General features: G+C 49.5%; 1 protein-coding gene across 3 annotated transcripts in view; it reads left to right on the top strand.

Annotated features, from left to right (window-relative positions):
* Positions 1-21,690, top strand: part of STXBP5 (syntaxin binding protein 5) — a 192,483-nt gene that overhangs the window by 155,102 nt on the left and 15,691 nt on the right. For all 3 annotated transcript variants that reach the window (XM_077143412.1, XM_077143413.1, XM_077143414.1), the window contains 4 exons: positions 4,964-5,014; positions 9,773-10,012; positions 14,847-15,213; positions 15,599-15,764. In XM_077143412.1, coding sequence (XP_076999527.1) covers positions 4,964-5,014; positions 9,773-10,012; positions 14,847-15,213; positions 15,599-15,764 — 824 coding nt within the window. The remainder of the gene's footprint in view (positions 1-4,963; positions 5,015-9,772; positions 10,013-14,846; positions 15,214-15,598; positions 15,765-21,690) is intronic.

A 21,690-nucleotide genomic window follows, 5' to 3' on the forward strand; every position in this document is an offset into this window, starting at 1 on the left:
CAGTCGGCCCAGGAAACCACGCGTGGAGGGGGGGTCGCTGGCCGCCGCGGCTTGGGGGAGTGCTGGTCCAAATTGCCCAGCTGGCCCGAGACGCCAGCGTGGCAGGAGGGCCCTGCTATCCAACGTTCCCAGTCAGACCGGGGAGCCACGTGCGTGGAGGGGACCCCAGTCGCCAGCCGCCCCGGCCAGGAAAACGCGCGCCCCTCGGGTATCTCACCGCAGCGGATTCTCCCTGCCCGTTCAGCCGTTCCAGAATGGGGTACGCTGTCTTTTTGGTCTCTTGTCGTGGCTCTGGGAGCTGTTTCGTATTGTTTCTGTTTCTTTAGTTGCTGTTCTGGAGGAGGAACTAAGACCCATGCGTCTTACTAAGCCGCCATCTTCTCTGATCTTCTCCCTCATTTTTGAAGGACAATTTTACTGGATATAGAATTCTTGGTTGGCAGTTTTTCTTTTTTAATAATTTAAATATATTATCCACTGTCTTCTTGCCTCCATGGTTTCTGCTGAGAAATCTACACATAGTCTTATTGGGTTTCCCTTGTATGTGATGGATTGTTTTTCTCTTGCTGCTTTCAAGATCCTCTCTTTCTCTTTGACCTCTGACATTCTAACTAGTAAGTGTCTTGGAGAACGCCTATTTGGATCTATTCTCCACTCAGCTGATCTTTATGAATCTTTCTGGCTGGCGGGATGTTGGATGACTCGGTGTTTTAATTCTTCATACTGAGCATGAAAACTTTCTAAAACTCTAGTTTGATGCTAGCAGTGACATCCTTATGTACATCCAGTTAACAGAGCCGCCTGGGTTATCCCTGCTGCACATTCAGTTACCTGTGGAATTGCAGAGAAACGCAAACATTCTACAGGTCCAGGGAAACCAGGTGAGGCCAGGTGACCCCAGGTCCATACTGTCGGTGCCCTGCTGGACACCGCACGGCCCTGCCCACTCGGGAGAGACACCGCAACAGACCATACCCATTGGTCCCACTGACCAGCATCCTCCCCTCCCTCCACGAGCATCCAGGCAGCGTCAGACCAGGTGCACTCACGGCTGCAAGCCAGCAGGCCGCCTTCAGGTTTCTCAGCTATACTAAGTACCATAAGGAACAGATACAGGTGTGAGCTGAGACTTTTACACATACCTGGCCACATTTTCTCTGATGCATATTTTGGCTAAAGAGGAGTTTACAAAATATGCATATATACCCTGCTTTAACAGCAACAACACACCTGAGACATAGTGTTAAAGGCTTGGTGGAGAGGGGTCTGTGCTTTCATTCTCCTTTTATGGTGCTTCATCCTAAGGACAAAATAATGTGGAAATATTTATGTACATTTTTATTGCTGACCATATTGCAGAGTTGGTCAATACCTAAATGTGTAGTGAGTGGCCATATAGATACACAGCCATTGAAATGGACTCACAGATAAGGACATAAAGAAAAAGAGCAGGCTGCAGAGTTGATATGTTATAACTGATTTCAAACATGAAGAGAAAAGGGGATTTTAAAAAGTGCCTGGCAGAACATAGGCTAAGCTGTGGCCTCTTGATAGTGGGCATTAGTGGTGATCTTTTTCTTTATATTCCAAATTTTCTATGAAGAATACATAGTTAAAAAAAAACACTTCAAGATAAAAACAGATTTGAGATGGGGGACAGTAAGCAAATGCTAATCTGGTATTGTCTATGAATCTATTAAGAGGATATTTGTGTCATCTTTTTCATCTAAAAAATTATTCTCCACATTGAAAAAAGACCATAAGCTTTAAAATATTTGGAGAGGTAGCGAAAAAACATCCTCGGTGAAAGATGTCTTCCATGGGAGTTTATACTGTTATTTCATCTCTGCAGTTCTGGAGAGGCAAACTATTCTGGGGGTGTGGGGGAGTCGAAACTGTTTGTTCTGGGGCGTGGGAGGAACCTGGTGAGTCCTTGGAGTGAAGGACGCGCTGGGTAGCTGTAAGCGTTTGGCTCACACCGTGCAGCCATTGCCCTAACTCAGTGTGCCTTGGAGAGCGTGCATTTGTATGTCATGTTGCACGAGGAAATGTCAACACACCGTGCCTGAGGAAGCTGTGTGTTATGGAAACCAGAGAATCCCACTGGTTTTGCGCCGCCCACGCTGCCAGCTGGGTGTTGGGGCTGAGGCCAGCCGTCCTGCCGGCCCCTGCCGCACTGCCAGCTCTTTGCCTTTATATTGCTTCCTAACTGGAATTAATGCAGAATGAAGGGTTTTGTCTGCTAGCAAGTGGTTTCTCATTTCAAGTGCTTTATTCCAGGAGTCTAGAAAAAACCACCCTGAGGGCACAGCCACGCGGCTTGGCAGCCTCACCTGAGTGGGCAGCCCCAGTGAGCTAGGGGTCAGGGTGTTTGGGGAGGAAGGGGTAGGCGGCATAATTAAGTCATTTTGTCACATAACAAAATTACTATATTCAGAGAATCTACCCAGTTGTTATCATATGTGGCTTTAATCTCTCGTTATGGGTAAGATTTTGAAATTAGATCAGCTGAACAATTGTTTGAGGACTGGTTTGTTATATTCAGTTAATAAAGAAATGCTAGACCAAAAAGGCTGTGGGAGGGTGCTGGTGAAATGTTTCGGCAGAAATCTATGTGTGATTGTTGAATGAAAGCTTCAACAGATCCATTTCTAACTGGATGAAATGTCCATTTCGTACATCTGTGACTCGGCTGGAGAGGAATGAGCTTGTCCTTTAGGTCCTGGAGATGGCCAGGCTCCCGTCCCTGCTCCCTCTGGCTGCACACAGTGCTTTTGAAACCAGCTTCCAGTGGGGTGTGGGGTCTTGTGCTTATGGCCTAACACTTGTTCCCGTTTTCTTGTTTGCATTATTTTCGAGCACCGCCATGGAATTAGGCTGTGAGGATGTGACTTGCTCACCTCTGTGGTGTCCTGCAGATGTGAAAGGCTCTGTTTCCTCCCACGTGGTCTCTCCTGGTAAATGCCGTTGGGTGCTGGCCTCTGTGCACCCTGCCCACTAGCCAGGGCCCCTCCCTGGAGCTGAGCGAGGCAGGGTGGGGCCAGACTGGGGACAGACCGCAGCCCATCCCCGGCCTCTAGGCCTCACCCCAGCACTTAGAGACAAGCCACGTGTGTCCATGAAGCATCGTGGACTGATAAGTACTGGTTGGATGAGTTATCTTTAGCTGGATTCCCTGCCGCTCAAGGTGCGGTCCAGCAAAAGTGAAAATGAATTGGGTAGATGGAAATACTAGTGGTCGATGAGAGGGAGGGGTAAGGGGTGCGGTATGTATGAGTTTTTTCTTGTTTCTTGTTTCTTGTTTCTTTTTCTGGAGTGATGCAAAACGTTCTAAAGAATGATCGTGGTGATGAATACACAACTATGTGATGATATTGTGGGCCACTGATTGTACACCATATATGGACTGTAGGTATGTTAGGAATGTTTATATGTTTGTATGTTAAGTTTTATCAATAAAAATATTTAAAAAAAAAAAAAAAAAAAAAGGACATCCAGGAGCTGGAGTTACTGGCTGGAGCAGACTTCAGCGCCCCAGGGCTGCAGACTCAGCCTCACTCGAAGAGGAGCTGCAGCAGGCCTGGGTGCCGGTGGGCAGGGCCAGTGTGAGGAGCGCAGGTCCACGCGACATGGGCTCACTGTGCACATCAGAGCCGGGGTCCCCAGGGGCGCCGCGCTGCTGGGTCCTGGAAGGGCCCCTTTGCCTGGGGCTGCTCCGAGCACGCCGCCCCAGCGGAGCCCGTCAGACGCCTGACACCGCCTTTCCGGGGCTGCGGGGGTTGGACAGCAGGTGCAGCAGAACCACCTGGGGTCAGTTCTCCAGAGGTGCCATCTGACGACCTCTGTGTTACGTTTCATCTTCAAATTGAAATCAAGTCGAGGTGGAAATGGGATTGCACTGATTTATCAGTTTCATCCATTGTCGTTTTTTAAAGGATGCCAATTAGATTAGTGGAGTTGGGAATAGAAAACCCGATTTTCCCCCAGTCCTTACCCGGTTTGCTGAACGACCCTGTCCTAACACTGGATTTGTCATTTTTTTAGATGTGGACGTTATATACTGTGCTGGATTTCTCTTTCTTTACGTGGTGCCCTATGGAATAGCAGGGTCTGTGCTTTCAATGTCTCCTGACTAAACTAACCCAATGTGTGCGTTCATGTTTTACCCAGCAGCACTTAGAGCATTTCACGTAGAGCCACCGTCTACTGCTCATGCACCACCCGACACTGTGTTCGTGGGTAGACGGTGCCTGAGCAGATACTTTCCGCTTAGGCAGTCACTGAATTTGAGGAGGGAACATGAATTCCAGAAAGTTTGTGACACACCTTTTATTAGACTAATATCGCACAGAAACTGAAATGCCTGGAGTCCACATTTTACATAAATACTGTAATTTTACATTGAGCATGACTTAGGTTTTTTGTTGTTCACTAAAATGTAGAGATGTTAACTTATGTCAAGTAATAGATGATCAGATATTTTTATGACACAGTCACATACTTTGATTTGATTGCAGATAAGGTTTTCCTGTGTGCTAGAAATTTACTATAAAAATAGTGAGCTCTGAATGTGAAGACCTAGGCAGATGCTGCATCAGCTGCCCAGGCCCAGCCTTAGATGCCTTGTCCTATCGGCAGTACGCTCCTGAGAAGTGACTTTGCTTCTCCTAGAAAGCTTAGCTCTTTCCTGAGAACCTAGGAAGTAATTAAACGTTAGAATTCAAAAGGCCTCCTCCAAGTTAGAGCTTCAAGCATCCAGAGATACTAGAGCAAATAAGCACAAACATTTTTAAAAGGTGAGGGTATGATTTACTTTCCAGCAATTTGTTGTTAATCTCATTTTAGTTAGCATAGCATCTGCATTTGGTAATACAAGCATCCATTTTTATTTTGAAGATCAGTCAATATTAATAATATGTATCAAATATTCTTCGGAATTTTTAAAATGTGTTTTATTTTTCAGCAAAGATGTCAAGGAAGCTAAGCTTGCCTACTGACCTAAAGCCTGATTTAGGTAAGTAAAAAATTAATATATAGCCACAATAATTCAACTCCCTGCAATGGGAAGACAAGTTAGAGAATGAGGAGATTTAAAAAATACTGTTGGTTAGGTTGTCATTAGAAATCAAGTTTTAAAAATATTAACATGTCACAGTTAAACATCTTTTGGAATAACCTTTAGAATGCCATCTATAAATTATAAAAGAGACTTATAGTACAGATCTGAACAAATCAAAATTATATATTTTCCTGTCCTCTCCAACTTTATATCTAAACAGAATTTAGTATGAGATTAAAATTTGTATGATTTCAGAAAATTTTTATTAAAAGCTGTTTTTATCCTATTTAATCTTCCAAAAACTTTGTTTGAACTCTAAAATTCATGTTTATTTTAATATGAAACTGCTATTTTTAAAACAAATCAGTAGTTTTCAATATGGCAACGAGTACCCCGTATCAAGAATCATCGTGATACCGTGGTGGCTGACTTCGGTGTTAGCAGGTTGGGAAGTGCTTGTTCTTCCTGGCACTTTCTGTGCAGCCCGTTTGTTGTGAGAGCAGGCAGCTAGAGCCACGTGTTCATTTGCTTTCTGTTCAGCTGAAATCAGCTTCCTGACATCCAGGATAAGGACACATGGCATTACAATAAAGGTAGAAATTGGACTTCACGTACCACATAGAAAGCAGGTTTTTACACACTCATTTCCATTTCAGAGCTCTCTGTGGCCTCTCCTTGGATAAGAGGTGTGACTGTCTTGAAATGCCTTGGTCTGCCCCTGCCCCTGCCTCCAGCCCCCGCCAGCACCGTGCTCCCTGCACTACTTCACTGTCTTTGTGCACACTAGAAGCGCAGATGTGAGTCGCTTCCACCACTGACTGTAGCAGCCCCAGGTCCTTGTGTGTCCGGGGTACACTGGTGGAAGCTCCTGGTTGGCGTTGTGAGCACCACGCCCTGCGGTGTGGAACTGAGCGTTCCCTGGTGTCAGAGAGAACTGGGCCCGGGTTGGACGACCACGCTGGCGCCAGGGAGGGCACAGCCCTGCACTGAGACTGAAGGACATGGGTGAGCCCTGGGCAGCTGAGGGCCACGTGTGCCACGCGCCCTCCCAAAGCACTAATGCTACTCAGTACTACTAAGTGGCTTTGTGTCCTTTTCGTATCTTAAAAACCCAGGAAAGCACATGTGGAAGTACTTTAAAAACTGGTAAAAATCACAACCAGTTTTTAGTTTTTAGAGAATGCTCAGATTTGTGAGTGCTGTAAGTGGGTTAGCCGCAGTCTGCACCCCATGCCTTTGCAGGCTCTCCTTTGGGGTTTAAAGCTTGGATGTGCCTGTGTAGCTCTGACCGAGATGAGTCTCCTGCAGGCTGTGCTGCAGCTACAGCTGGTCTTTGGTAGCGGCTCCTGCTCCTGAGCCTTGGCCACTGCTTGTGTGACACTGGTCAGGCTGGTGACAGGGAAATCCACCTGTGTTGACAGGCTCAGGTTGTCAGGCGATGCTGCTGCCCCTGAGGCTGTTGAGCCGCCCCATGAGTCTGGAAGCTTCTGTGAGGGTGTGTAGCACTGTGTCCCCGTGCAGTCTCGCCAGGCAGCGTCCTCGGGCCTCCAGTCAGAAGCCTTGGGCGTGTTGCCTCTATCTGGGCGTCAGCCACGCAGGCAGAGTCAGTTGCTATCCACCCAGGTGACTCCCCAGTGAGCCAGGGCTTCTTAGCAGTATGCCTTGATTTGGGTTTTAGGATTTTGTGGCATAAGGCTCTGCCTGGGGAGAAGGGATACACAAAGTAGAGTCTCCGAGGATCCAGAGAGTAACGCAGAACAGGCATTTATGCAATGGCTGTGACCGCAAGGAGCCGCTGGCTGGGTTAGAGCTGCCAGGAAGGCCCTGCTGTGTGGTCTTGCAGCAGCTCAAGGCTGACCTGGGGCCTTAGCAGCCAGAACCTCGGAGCTGAGGGCTCTTGTGTGACGTGTCTGGCCTGTCGCTCTGAACCTGCTAGATGGCAAGATTTGACTTGAACATGGCCACCATCCTGCCCTGCCGTTGGCCAGCCCTGTCCTGCAGCTGCTGGTGGCCGCGTCGGGTTGTTGTGGGCTACTCTCAGGGCGGCGGTGTGGTGTCTGCCTGGCACGTGGGGACCTTGCTTCGTGGTGGCTGGTTTTATTGCTGCTCAGACAACGAGAACTTAAAGTTTATTCCATTTGTTTAGCTTGCCCAGTTTCTAGAAATCAGACAAGACATCTAACTCTGTAGACCTAACTACAAGCTGTGATGTGTGAACGGCTGGAAGTCTGGTGTGTTTTCAGGCTGCTCCAGGCAGATCAGATGGGCAGCCCAGCTCAATCCAGTTCAGAACTGGTAACGATTCAGACCATTTTCCCAAACTGACTGAGCCTCAGGAGTTTCTTTGTTAATTTAACTTAACTTTTATAGATAAATAACAATAAAAATACAGTTGTAGTTTCTGAACTTCAAATGGTTGAATTAAGATTTTTTTCCCACGGGTGATTTATTTTGTCAAATCTGGCATCATTGATTTTCATTGTTACTAGGTCACAACTGAAAGTATACGTGAGTTCACTTTATACTGTGTTTTATGTGAGTAATATTTAGATGTATTTGTCATTTGAAAAGAAATATTTGTTATTTTACTAAAATAGCTTTGAAAGCTGTAGAAAGTTAGTATGTGGGATTAATGTCATTTACAGTCTTATCCAGTGAAGCTGCTGATTATGGAAAGCACGCCGTTTTCAGTAAGCAGCTCTTGTCTGGCATGACATAATAGTAACAGGAAGCGCACCCTCATGCCAAACAGCGATGTTTCAGGAAAGTTCTGTGGGATGCGGCCTGTGCCCCGTGGGGTGGCTCTGTGGCCTCAGACGCCGCCGTGGTCATGGTCAGAGCATATCTGTCTTTTTTTGGGGGGGGAGTGTTTCAGACTCTGAGTCTGAATTTTGATGACAAAATGACAAAGAGCATATCTGTCTTTTTTTGGGGGGGGGGCGGAGTATATAACTAGTACACAACAGTTCTTAATATATTTGGTAAAATTCAAATAAGAAGACTAACATTTTCCTTTTCCACAACGTTGTAGAGAGTCATTTCTTTCCTGATTGTGAGACGCGTGTCCTGGAGGAGTGTGTTCTCTGGTGTGCGTAGGGAAGTTCCTGGGAAGCTGGTGTCTTCTGGTGGGGTGGCAGCAGCACCTGGCTGAGAGGTGCCGTCCACTTGGGCTCTGTCCGTAGCAGGTGTCCGCCGGATGCCTTTGACCCCCGAGGCCCTGAGCTGACCGCCCGGGGCAGCAGCAGGGCACAGCATGTGCACCCAGGAAACTTCGCACTTGCAGTGAAAGACAGATCTGGCTGAGCTCAGAGCAGAGGCACTGCCTGTGCCGTGAGCAAGGCCGGGCAGAGGGTCCGTCCATGGTGGGAGGACCCGGGGCTTGTCCGTGGAGATGGCAGCCCTTGAGGAGAGAAGGGGCGTGACCTCAACAGGTGGGGCCCAGCGGGGCAGGGGCCAGGTGAGGCAGGTGTGTTTGGAAGCACTGGTGGCAGCTCCCAGGCAGTGGAGGGTCCTAGCCCTGGAGCAGAGGATGTGGGCGGCCCGGTGGGCAGAGGGGCCGCCGGGGGCCATGCTGGCGGATGGAGATTCACAGAGCTGGTAAAAATCAGCCGTAGGGGGAGGTCAGCCGGGGTGAGAGGCAGGGGCACGGGGAGGGGGAATGGCTGGTCTAGAGTGACCGCGCGGACTTGGCAGCCCTCTGCTGTGCATTTCCTGCACGTCAGTCCAGATGCAACGTGCCCCAGGTGTGGCTTCTTGGGAATCTGGGTTGATGGCGTGACTCTGCCCTCAGAGCAGCTGTGCTGTGAGGGCCGTGGTGCCCTTGGATGTTGCCTCTTGAAACACAGCAGGAAAAACTCCCAGAAAGCGTAGGGAAAGGTGGTTTACAAGGAAAAAGAGGCCAGGGCCCGAGGCTGACCCACTGGGGGTAGCTGCCCAGGGGAGAAAGCCTCTTGTCTGGTGGGACCGTGGCCCGGGGAGTGCCCAAGGCAGCACGCGTGGCCCCGGGCCCAGAGAGAAACGCTGGAGACACATGGCATCACGGCAAGTGGCATTCAAGCAAATGGGAGGGAGAGCTTTATCGAGAGAGGCTTTCCCAGGTCAGATTTGGCACTCAAAGGTCCACCATATAATAAATTTGAAAATAGAATCAGAGTTCTTTTACATGCATTTTTTTTTTTTTTTTTTTTTACATGGGCAGGCACTGGGAATCGAACCTGGGTCCTCTGGCATGGCAGGCAAGCATTCTTGCCTGCTGAGCCACCGTGGCCCGCCCTACATGCATTTTTAAGATATACAAAACTGAAAACACCCATGCTTTCCTCATACCACTCAAATACAGATTTTACTACCAGATGCAGAGCCAGCACCACGAGGAAAGGAGAGGTGAGGGCGGAGCCCTCGGCAGGGGTAGAAGGGGCGAGGAGGAGAGAAGGGGCCGGCAGACCAGGGGAGGGGAAAGGGGAAGGGATAGAAGGGGCCTGCGGACAAGGGGAGGGGGGAGGGGAGAGGGGAAGGGAGAGAAGGGGCCGGTGGACAAGAGGACTGAAGAGGGAAGGGGGAGAAGGGGCCTCCACGCAGGACTGCCCCTTCTGTCCTCTGCAGGGGCCCGGGCATCACACATGCAGGTTGTTTTTGCAGGTGACGGCCCGGCCAGGGGTGTGGGAGCGAGCCGTGGGGCCCGGGCAGCCCTGTCAGCAGCCCTTCTCATTGCAGACACGAAAGACGCCGCGGTCAGCCGTTCGCGGAGCTCCAGCGTGACCAGCCTGGACAGGGAGTCGCGGGAGGCCATCTCCGTGCTGTGCTTCTGCGAGAGCCCCCCACGCAGGGCCGAGCCCGCGCCTGCACCCTGCCTGTGGGCTGGCACCACGCTGGGCGCTGTGTTGGTGCTGGGCCTGGGGCTGCCCCCGGCTGGAGAGCAGCGACGCCTGCAGCCCCTGACCGCTGCCCCCAGTGGTGCGTGCCAGGCTGGGACTCTAAGAGCCCCTCCCCTTGGGTCTCGCTGCCATGGGTCTCCCCCGCCCTGTGGGTCTCCCCCACTTGGGTCTCCCCACATGGGTCTCCCCACATGGGTCTCCCCCTGCCTTGGGTCTCCCCCCGCCTTGGGTCTCCCCCCGCCTTGGGTCTCCCCCCACATGGGTCTCCCCCCGCCTTGGGTCTCCCCACCCTGGTTCTCCCCCCCCGTGGGTCTCCCCCCTCCGTGGGTCTCCCCCTGCCTTGGGTCTCCCCCGCCCTGTGGGTCTCCCCCTGCCTTGGGTCTCCCCCTGCCTTGGGTCTCCCCACCCTGGTTCTCCCCCTCCATGGGTCCCCCACGTGGGTCTCCCCCCGCCTTGGGTCTCCCCACCCTGGTTCTCCCCCCCCATGGGTCTCCCCACCCTGGTTCTCCCCCCCCATGGGTCTCCCCACGTGGGTCTCCCCCTGCCTTGGGTCTCCCCCCGCCTTGGGTCTCCCCACATGGGTCTCCCCCCGCCTTGGGTCTCCCCCCGCCTTGGGTCTCCCCACATGGGTCTCCCCCTGCCTTGGGTCTCCCCCCGCCTTGGGTCTCCCCACATGGGTCTCCCCCCGCCTTGGGTCTCCCCCCGCCTTGGGTCTCCCCACATGGGTCTCCCCCTGCCTTGGGTCTCCCCCCGCCTTGGGTCTCCCCCCACCCTGGTTCTCCCCCCCCATGGGTCTCCCCACATGGGTCTCCCCCCGCCTTGGGTCTCCCTCCGCCTTGGGTCTCCCCACATGGGTCTCCCCCCGCCTTGGGTCTTGCTCCGCCTTGGGTCTCCCCCCACCCTGGTTCTCCCCCCCCATAGGTCTCCCCACATGGGTCTCCCCCCGCCTTGGGTCTCCCCCCACCCTGGTTCTCCCCCCCCATGGGTCTCCCCACATGGGTCTCCCCCCGCCTTGGGTCTCCCCCCACCCTGGTTCTCCCCCCCCATGGGTCTCCCCACATGGGTCTCCCCCCGCCTTGGGTCTCCCTCCGCCTTGGGTCTCCCCCCGCCTTGGGTCTCCCCCCCCATAGGTCTCCCCACATGGGTCTCCCCCCGCCTTGGGTCTCCCCACATGGGTCTCCCCCTGCCTTGGGTCTCCCCCCGCCTTGGGTCTCCCCACATGGGTCTCCCCCCGCCTTGGGTCTCCCCCCACCCTGGTTCTCCCCCCCCATGGGTCTCCCCACATGGGTCTCCCCCCGCCTTGGGTCTCCCTCCGCCTTGGGTCTCCCCCCGCCTTGGGTCTCCCCCCCCATGGGTCTCCCCACATGGGTCTCCCCCCGCCTTGGGTCTCCCTCCGCCTTGGGTCTCCCCCCGCCTTGGGTCTCCCCCCCCATGGGTCTCCCCACATGGGTCTCCCCCCGCCTTGGGTCTCCCCCCGCCTTGGGTCTCCCCACATGGGTCTCCCCCCGCCTTGGGTCTCCCCCCGCCTTGGGTCTCCCCACATGGGTCTCCCCCCGCCTTGGGTCTCCCCCCACCCTGGTTCTCCCCCCCCATGGGTCTCCCTACATGGGTCTCCCCCCGCCTTGGGTCTCCCCCCACCTTGGGTCTCCCCCTGCCTTGGGTCTCCCCACCCTGTTTCTCCCCCCCCCATGGGTCTCCCCATGTGGGTCTCCCCCCGCCTTGGGTCTCCCCCCGCCTTGGGTCTCCCCACCCATGGGTCTCCCCACGTGGGTCTCCCCCCGCCTTGGGTCTCCCCCCGCCTTGGGTCTCCCCCCGCCTTGGGTCTCCCCCCGCCTTGGGTCTCCCCACCCTGGTTCTCCCCCCCCATGGGTCTCCCCACGTGGGTCTCCCCCCGCCTTGGGTCTCCCCCCGCCTTGGGTCTCCCCCCGCCTTGGGTCTCCCCACCCTGGTTCTCCCCCCCCATGGGTCTCCCCACCCTGGTTCTCCCCCCCCATGGGTCTCCCCCCATGGGTCTCCCCCTCCGTGGTTCCCCCACCGTGGTCACCCTCGCAGAAGGGGACACACTGTAGCGGCCGTGTCTGCCACCTGGGCCACGTCTGCACTCTGCAAGCAAAATCATACCCAGAAAAACTTTTAGGAGGAAACCCAGAAAAGTGTATTCTGAGCGCTCTGCACTCGAGTTTGCTTGAGTCCGAGTGTGAAGTCTTAAAATATATCATTTCTCTTCTTTGAAGTGTGGGGAGAAGCTTGACTTAGCAGAATGTAGGGAGGGGAGAGGGACTGTCCTCACGATAGAAAATGAGGTGGTGTTTTCCCGTCCTGGGCGGTCAGTGAGAGTCTCGTTCCTGTCACAGCTCATTTATGCTCCCAGAGAGACACCCGTGCGCCTGCTCATCACTGAGCAGGCTTCAGAATTAAATTATGGCTTTAGTATTCACTTCTGAACTATCTTTACATCAGAGAAACAGTTTGATTTTTCAGCTCAATAAATAAGGATTTGTAAGTATACACATGCCTAATCGTTCGATTAAAGGAAACAGGTTAGCATGATAATATTCTTATTGAATATTCTTACTGATTTCACTTAGAGTAAGCCATGAATATGTGCATAGAAACCAAAAATATTGAAAAGATGAAAATCAAAATGTGAATAGCAATTACCACTGGATTGTCAGATGGGGGTCATTTTTATTTTCTTCTTTTTGACTGATTTTTAGTTTCTAAATTTTCTATAACAATTAGTTTGTAATAAAAACAGAATGTTTCCAATAAATGAAAATAAGAGAGAGAGATTAAATATAGATAACTTAATGTTAACTACACACAAAATATTTAACATGTTTTCCAACTAGCAAAAAAGTAAAATTTACTGTAAAGTTTACTTAGTTATAAAAGCAGTTTTCCTCGTAAGAAAGAGCCTTCAGGTTTCACTTGGTGCTGGCATCTCTGTGGGGTGTCTCCAGCCAGGTGCCTATTGAAGATTCAGAGTGACGCATGCGCCCGCACCTGAGGTGGCCTGTTCTCAGCCGCGAAGCCGTCTGCCTTGACCCACTGGGGTTCTGCTTTTGTCTTTTTGTTGTTGTTGTTGTTTTCCCTGCTCGGGGAAGGCCCCACAATACCCCCTTTCCCTGGAGATGCTGCAGTCCTGTTTAAATATTGCAGCAGCCACTGTTTACGTGAGGTCTCGGGCATCTTTAGGATCACTGCATACCAGAAGAGTCCCCTGTGCTGGAATAGTGACCAAACCAGCATGGATACTTTAGCTGGCCTTTTCAAAATTTGAAAGCCGGCAGGACTCTGGTGACCTAGGATAAAAACTAGGAGATCTTGGAATGAAAGCAGTTGTAGAATATGTTTAGAGATAAATAGCTATCAAAATAGTTTATGTCTGTCAGGTATTAGGCAGTTTTCTACCAAACTCTCTAAAGTAGTTAAATTATCTGCTTGTCAAACTTGAACTTTAGAGTTACCAGGTTTAGCAGATAAAAATACACAATGCCCGGTTAACTGAATTTTAGACAATGAGTAAATTTTAGTATAAGTAGTCCCATGCAAATTTTAGAAAAGTATGAATATTGGGACATACTTTGTATTCATTGTTTATCTGAAATTGACGTATATATACTGGGTGTCCTGTATTCTTATCTAGCAATCCTGTCATAAACAAGTCATGGAAATGCAAAGAAGAGAAGAAACAATATTTTGTCTTCTAAGAAAATTCCAGGACGACATCAGTAACTCTTCCTTTTGGAAATAAAATATATAAATATTTTGTAAGCTGCAAAATATGATGTACTTGGGGGTGCGAGAGTAGTCAGTGGTAGAATTCCCGCCTGCCATGCAGGAGACCCAGGTTCGGTTCCTGGCCCATGCACTTCCCCCAAACAAACAAACAAAATCAATCAAAAACAAAAATTCAACAAATGGTGCTGCAATAAGGGGTATCCACATAGAAAAAGAATGAAATGCGACCCCCCCACCATACAGCATACAAAAAAAAAAATATATATATATATATATGATGTGGTTACAGAGTAATATGTAAAATATTTTGAAGTAAGAACCAGAATGCCAAATCAACACTGTGCCCTTCTTTCTGTTGGTCTCCAAATCCTCAGCGTTGAGCTTCCATTTAGCTGACTTAGGAATGACATGAGCATGTGTGCCATCTCGGCTGCAGAGGAGAAGGGGAGCTGGCACGCGAGAAGTTTAGCTCCAAAATTAAGACCATATGCTCACCATGGGATGTCTTGCACATATCTGGCATTTATCGGTAGACAGCTTAGAAGGAAACCGATTTTGGAAGTGATGTTTAGAAATACATAAAAAAAAATTTTCACATTGTTCTCCTAGATCAATACTCTTCATTAGAAGTGCAATAAAAAGCCACGTATGTAATTTCACATTTCTAGTAGGCACTTTAAAAAGTAAAAAAAAACATTAAATCAGTATTAGCAATATATATATTTTTAGCCCAGTATATCCAAAATACTATCATTCCAGCTCATAATCCATACTTTAAAATTGTTAAGATGCTTTTCACTTAACTTGTTTGTACTGCGTCTTCAGTATCTGAGGTGTTTTACTGCCCCAGCCCAGCGCCCCGTGGTTGGGGCCGGCCGCCTCTCAGGACTTGGGGCCTCTCAGGACTTGGGCCGCTCAGGACACTCCCCTCGCTGTCATGCTCTTGGCAGGGCAGTCGCGGGGAGGAGGCACCCAGAGCCTCCAGCCACATTTACATCCAGGGGCAGGGCCAGGGGCAGGGTTGCCCACCGTGGTGAAAGGGGAACGCGGCCCTTAGTGCATGGGACACTGAAGTCTTCCCAGACTCTCCCGCGCCCTGGCGCTGGCCAGTTTGGGTTTCGGGGCTGGGCTGGGGAGGGCCGGTCTCTGATGGGTCCGTCGCATTCCAGGTCCTGTCCTGAGGCTGAAAGGCGCTGTCCTGAGCATGGCTTTCCTGGACGCGGCCGGCTGCCTGCTGCCCCCTGTACACCAGCCCTGGCAGGAACCAAGTGCTCCTGAAGAAAAGGAGGAGGAGAAGTCGAGGAAGGGGCGGCCGGTCTCCGTGTCCCCCTCCACTTCCCAGGAGATGGGTGAGAGCCAGTATGCGGTGATTTGCTCCGAGAAGCAGGCCAAGGTCCTGGCGCTGCCAGCGCAGAGCTGCGCCTTCCATCAGACTGTGGCCGAGAGCTCGTTTGTGCTCCGCGGGGACGTCGTGGCCCTGGGCGCTGGTGCCTGCCTCGCCTGCTTCTGTGCCAACGGCCACATCATGGCCTTCAGGTGAGGCCGCTGCCTGCGCTGCCCGGGCTAGTGTCCACGTGGGCGGGTGAGACGCTCCCTGCTCAGGCCCAGGCTGGCGCCCACGTGGGCAGGTAAGACACTCCCTGCTTAGGCCTGGGCTGGCGCCCACGCAGGTGGGTTAGACCCTCCCTTCTCAGGCCCGGGCTGGCGTCCATGTGGGTGGTGCACACCTGCTGGCAGGCTGTCCTGCAGAGGATTCATTTCCGCTCAGCCGACAGTGGACAGCTGTGAGGAGCGTCGGTCCCCCGGTTAAGCACACAGCATAGTAACAAGCTCCCAGGGCCTTTGCACGTGTACCATGTAATTCTTCATTCACGCCTGACAGCCCCCTGGCCTGTTACTGACAGTTTGACTCTCTCCCCAGTTTGCCCAGCCTGAGGCCCCTGCTGGACGTGCGCTACCTGCCACTCACCAACATGCGCATAGCCAGGACGTTCTGCTTCACCAACAATGGGCAGGCTCTGTACCTCGTGTCCCCCACGGAAATCCAGAGGCTCACGTACAGTCAGGAGGCCTGTGAAAACCTCCAGGTAAGGAGCAAAGTGTGGCTGCAGTCTCTCCAGACGCGAGACGTCCTCCGCGCGCCCCTCACCCTCTCCATCCCTCTGCCGACTGGGCCCACAGGGGCCTCCGTGGGCAGCACACACTCTTGGCGAGACGGAGCACGCCCGCCTGAGGCTCCCCGCCGTGCTTCCCGGGATCTTGTGTGCGTTTGATGCCCACTCTGCACCTACACTGTGTCTTACACACACATCAGAAATCCAAACAAAGCCTCCCAAAGCAGTATGGTAGTGCAAACATAACTGTGTCTACTTGGCTGTGTGCACGTATAAGAAAAAATAGAATTTATAATTTTTCCTCTGAATTCTTTTGTTTATTTCTGAGAGACTACAGACACATTCTTTAAAGAGCTGTGTCTTTTTAAATGTTCAAGTGTCTTTTGGGCTTGCATAATAGAAATGATTAGTTTGGCTTCACCTCCTAGAATAAAAGAGTTCTTGAAATATTAAGCTCAGCTAGCCGTTATTTGATATTTAGAGAAAACACCACCTGAAAGAACTTCGGAGTGAAAGCTTTCGCAGTTAATCATCCTATTTTACTTGTAAACTTGAATTTGCGGCTTTTACTATTTTTAGAATATGAACTTTAGAGTCAAGGACACCGAATTCAAGTCCCAGCCTTGCACATGGCACAGTCCCGTTGTCCTGCACAGGTTCATGTCTCCAAGCTTCATTGTCTTTAAGATTAGGGTGAGCGTAACAGGTCCAGGGGGCGGGGGGTTGGCGGCACACGTCAGAGAGACAGGTGGGGGGGTTGTGCGGCACACGTCAGAGAGACGGATGGGGGGGTTGTGCGGCACACATCAGAGAGACGGATGGGGGGGTTGTGCAGCACACGTCAGAGAGGCAGGTGGGGGGGTTGTGCGGCACACGTCAGAGAGACGGATGGGGGGGTTGTGCGGCACACATCAGAGAGACGGATGGGGGGGTTGTGCAGCACACGTCAGAGAGACAGGTGGGGGGGTTGTGCGGCACACGTCAGAGAGACGGATGGGGGGGTTGTGCGGCACACATCAGAGAGACGGATGGGGGGGTTGTGCAGCACACATCAGAGAGGCAGGTGGGGGGGTTGTGCGGCACACGTCAGAGAGACGGATGGGGGGGTTGTGCGGCACACGTCAGAGAGACGGATGGGGGGGTTGTGCGGCACACGTCAGAGAGACGGATGGGGGGGTTGTGCGGCACACGTCAGAGAGGCAGGTGTGGGGGGGATTGTGTGGCACACGTCAGAGAGGCGGGGGCTCGGGAAGCACAATGCAGCCTGGACAGGGCTCGTGTGTCCAGAAGGCAGGTGGCGGTGGCCCTACCTGCAGGGGCGGTCCTGGGCCCGCGCTTGTAGGCTCAAAGGCTTACCTGTCTGAGAGTCTCAATTTAAATTCCCAGTTCACATTTGGATGAATTTTTTTTCGAAGATTCCTATACTTCAGACTCAAAATATTGTTCTTTATGGAAAAGACACTCTTTAAAGTTTTCTTTTCAGTGTTTTCAGTGTCATAAAATCTTACTTTATTAGGAAGTAATGTGGGTATAACTGGATACACTTTGTACTCATTTTGATCTGAAGTGGGGTTGTCATCCTACATACAATTCTAAGCTTCATTACTTTTCTGGGTCAACATTTTCTCTCCTTATTCTTCAGTAAAAATCAATGGCAGTGAGCTTGCCCTGTTTATGTCTAAGTGAAAGAGCCCTTTAGTACTAAACTGAATTTGTTTCCATGATCATCTGGTCTGTGCCCTCATGAAATGGCGATGCGGTGTTGGTGTGAGCACAGGCAGCGCTGCATTTCCCCGCGCTCCTTCCAGCACCTAGAACAGTGCCTTGGTAACCAAGAATACAGAATTTACAGACAATACTCCTTGGTCTCCGGAGAACCCTGCTAATTAAGCATTCATTTTACTTTAACCAAAAATAAATAAATTTTAAAAGACAGCTACTGGGATTTCGTGCCAAGATGGAGAAATAAGAACAGATTGAACTTCCCGCCTGAGACAACCAGAAACAGAAAAATATGTGAAACTGTGGTTTTCAAGACACTGAGCATGAGGTCGTGAAGGAAAGTGACCCTGGCAGGCAGTGAGCAAAGGTGCTGCACCCACTGTTGCCCCAGGCTAGCACCCTGGCCAAGCTCCCAGGGGCCGCAGCCCAGCCAGGTGAGCTCTCACATAGAGGAGGCACAGCCAGCACCCAGAGACCAGGTCCGGTAGAGTTCTGAGAGCCAGAGACCCGTGGGGAGAGCAGCATAGACGGGGTGCCCAGAGATGTGCCAGGGGCCCCTCAGAAGTGTTCAATGCGTGAGAAGGACCTCTCCCCCAGGGAAAGAACCTTCCAGAAGGATTAGAGGGACCTGTGCCTGGCACTCATACAGCACCAGGGAGGCTGCAAGTCCAGATTGAGTGTCGCGGAGTGGAAGTCAAGGCTTCCAGCACCTATTGGCCGCTGGGCTCCCAAGGGCCCCGTGCCCAGTGGCTGTGTCACCTGTTCTATGAATAGAGCCTCCCGCCGTTCTTCCCTGCAAAGATTTAAGGACACTCGTAACTGAACTTAGGATACATGGATCATCCAGATGACCTCCCCGTCCCAGGAGGACGACACTCTTTCCTGGCTTAATGACACTGATGTCGCTATGTGGAAGTCAAAGCTTCATGCTCCTTCAGGGTGAAAATCAGAGTTTGACATCCAGTCAAAACTTGCCAGGTGTGGTAGTTGGATTCAGGCGTCAACTTGGCCAGGTGAAGGTGGTTCATTCTATTGCTGTGGACATGAGCCAATGGCATGTGAACCTCATCTATTACTCATTACATCTGCAGTCGGCTAGGAGGTGTGCTTGCTGCAATGAATGATGTTTGATTTAATTGGCTGGTGCTTAAATGAGAGAGCTCAACGTAGCACAGCCCAAGCAGCTCAGCATACCTCATCTCAGCACTTGCAGCTCAGCCCAGGCCTTTGGAGATGCAGAAAGAAATCACCCTGGGGAAAGCTGTTGGCATCCAAAGGCCTGGAGAGAAGGCCAGCAGAGATCGCCCTGTGCCTTCCCATGTAAGAAAGAACCTCCATTGAAGGTTAGCTGCCTTTCCTCTGAAGAACTATACATTAACTAAATAGATCCCCTTTTATTGAAAGCCAATCCATCTCTGGTGTGTTGCATTCCAGCAGCTAGCAAACTAGAACACCAAGCTACAGAGAGACAGCACACAGTGACTTATAATGAGGAGAATAATCAATCATCAACCAGTAGAAACTGACTGAGATGTTAGAATCAGTACAGAAGGACATTGAAACAGTGATGGTCACTGTATTCCATATGTTCAGAAAGCTAAGTAGAAACATGGAAGATATAAAAGAGACCAAGTCTTACTTCTAGAGACAAAAATTACAGTGTTGGAGGTGAAAAATAGATTGGATGGCATGCCAGTTTGAAGCTATTGTGTACCCAAAAAGCCATACTCTTTAACCTCACTCAGAGTTGCTGGCTGGGAGCTTTTTCCAGTTTACATGGAGCTGTGGGTGGGACCTTTTGATTGGGTGGTTTCCATGGAGATGCATCGCTACCCATTCAAGGTGGGGTTGCTTCCCGGAGCCCTTTAAGAGGGAAACATTTTGGAGAAAGCTTCAGAGCCAACACAGTGACTTTTGGAGATGAAGAAAGAAAACGCCCTCGGGAAGGAGAAGCCAAAGGACCAGCACACACCAGCCACCTGCCTGCCCAGATTGGCCTTTCTTAAGCTAAGGTAGCTCTTTCTGGATGCCTTAGTTTGGACATTTTTTATGGTCTTAAAACTGTAAACTTGTAACTTAATAAAGCCCCATTTTAAAAACCATTCCTTTTCTGGTATATTGCATTCCACCAACATTTAATAAACTAAAATAGATGGGATTAACAAATTGGACTATTCAGAAGAAAAAAAATAGTAGACTTGAAAACACAGTAATAGAAAGGATAATTGTATACTTAGTGGCACATTTATAGATCTAAAAATCCTATATTAGTAAAGAAAGGTCTCAGATCAAGGATCTCAACTTCTACCTTAAGAAGCTGAAAAAGAAGAGCAAGTTAAACCCAAGGTAAGCAGAAGAAAAAAATAGTGAATATCCAAGTGGAAATCAATAAAATAGAAAACAGGAAAAAAATTCAAACCAAATACCTGGTTCTTCAAGATCAATAGAATTCCTAAACCTGTAACCAGGTGGAATACAAAGAGAAAAGATACAAATTACCAATATCAGGGATGAGAGATGGCCTTACTGTAGATTCTACAAACAGAAATGCAAAATGATGGAATATTGTGAACAGTTTTATGCCAATAAATTCAACAGCTTAGCTGAAAGGGAGGATTCCTTGAAAGACACAAATTACCAACTTCACTCGACAAGAAATAGGTAACCTGAATAAACCTTTATTTGTTAAAGAAATTGGATTTGAGGTTAGAAACCTTGGACAGAAGAAAATTCTAGACCCAGATGTCTTCACTGATAAATTCTATCAACATTTCAGAAAGAAGTAATGCCAGGTCTATACAACTCTTCCAAAAAATTGAAATGGGGGAATATAGTTAATTCATTCTGTAAAGCTAGCATTATCCTGATACCAAAACCAGACAAGAACATTAAAAGAAAAGAAAGTATATAGAGACGAATACCTTCACGAATATAAATGCAAAAAATCTAAACAAAATTTTAGAAAATTGGGTTCAACATACCAGGAATGCATGGTTGGCTGATTCATTTGAAAATCAATGAATGTAATTCACCATGTTAGCATATTAAAAAAGGAAAAATATTTGACAAAATTTAGCATCCATTCCTGATAAAAAAAATCTCAACAACTAAGAGCAGAAGGGAACTTAAAAGAAATCCAAGTAAAACCTACACCAGATATCATACCTGATAAGGAAATATTGAATTGTTTCTCCCTAAAGTCAGGATCAAAAAAGCACTCTCACTGCTTCTATTCAGCATTATATTTAAGTTCTAGCCAGCGTGTTCAGGCAAGACAAAAAAGGAAAAAGCATCCCAACAAGAAAGGTAAAAGCCAAACTGCCTTTATTCACAGACAAGCATCTGTATAGAAAATCTAACGGACTCTACCAAAAAAGCTACCAAAACTAATAAGAGGGTTTAACAAGGTTGCAGGATATGAGATCAATATGCAGAAATCAGTTTTATTTCTATATACTACCACTGGAAATTTGAAAACAAATTTTAAAGCAATCCCATTTGTTATAGTAACAAGAAGTGAAATGCTTTGGGATGCTTTTTACAATATATGTGAAAGACCCAAACATTGTAAACTACAAAATATTGATGAATGATATTTAATACGTAAGTGAATTGAGATATGTCCCATGTTCACGGATCAGACTAAATATTGTTAAGAAGTCAGTTTTCCCAGTATTGATCTATAGAGTCAAAGCAATCCCAGTCAAAATCCTGCAGACTTTTGTGTATGAATTGACAAGCTTATTCTAAAATTCATAGGGAAGCACAAAGGACCTAGAAAAGGCCAAAAAAAAAAAAACTGTAAAAGAAAAGGTTGCAGGACTAGCACTATCTGATTTCAAGAATCATCATAAAGCCACAGTGGCCCGAAGGGCAGGGCATTGAGGCCAAGATGGACAAGAGATCAGTGGAACAGAACTGGAGAGTTCAGAGACAAACCCACACATCAGTGCATCCCTGAATTTTGACAAAAACACAAAGGTAATGCACTGGAGAAAAGATTGCCCTTTCAACAAATAATGGTGAAACAGATATTGAAATTTAAAAATGAACTTTGATCCATGCCTGGCATTACATACAAAAATTTGCTCAAAATGAATCCTGAACCTAAATTTAAACTTTAAACTTCGAGGAAAAACCACAGGTGAAAATCTTTATATCACTTTAGGAAATAAAG

This window comes from Tamandua tetradactyla, chromosome 25 (genome assembly GCF_023851605.1).
Source record: "Tamandua tetradactyla isolate mTamTet1 chromosome 25, mTamTet1.pri, whole genome shotgun sequence".
NCBI lineage: Eukaryota > Metazoa > Chordata > Mammalia > Pilosa > Myrmecophagidae > Tamandua > Tamandua tetradactyla.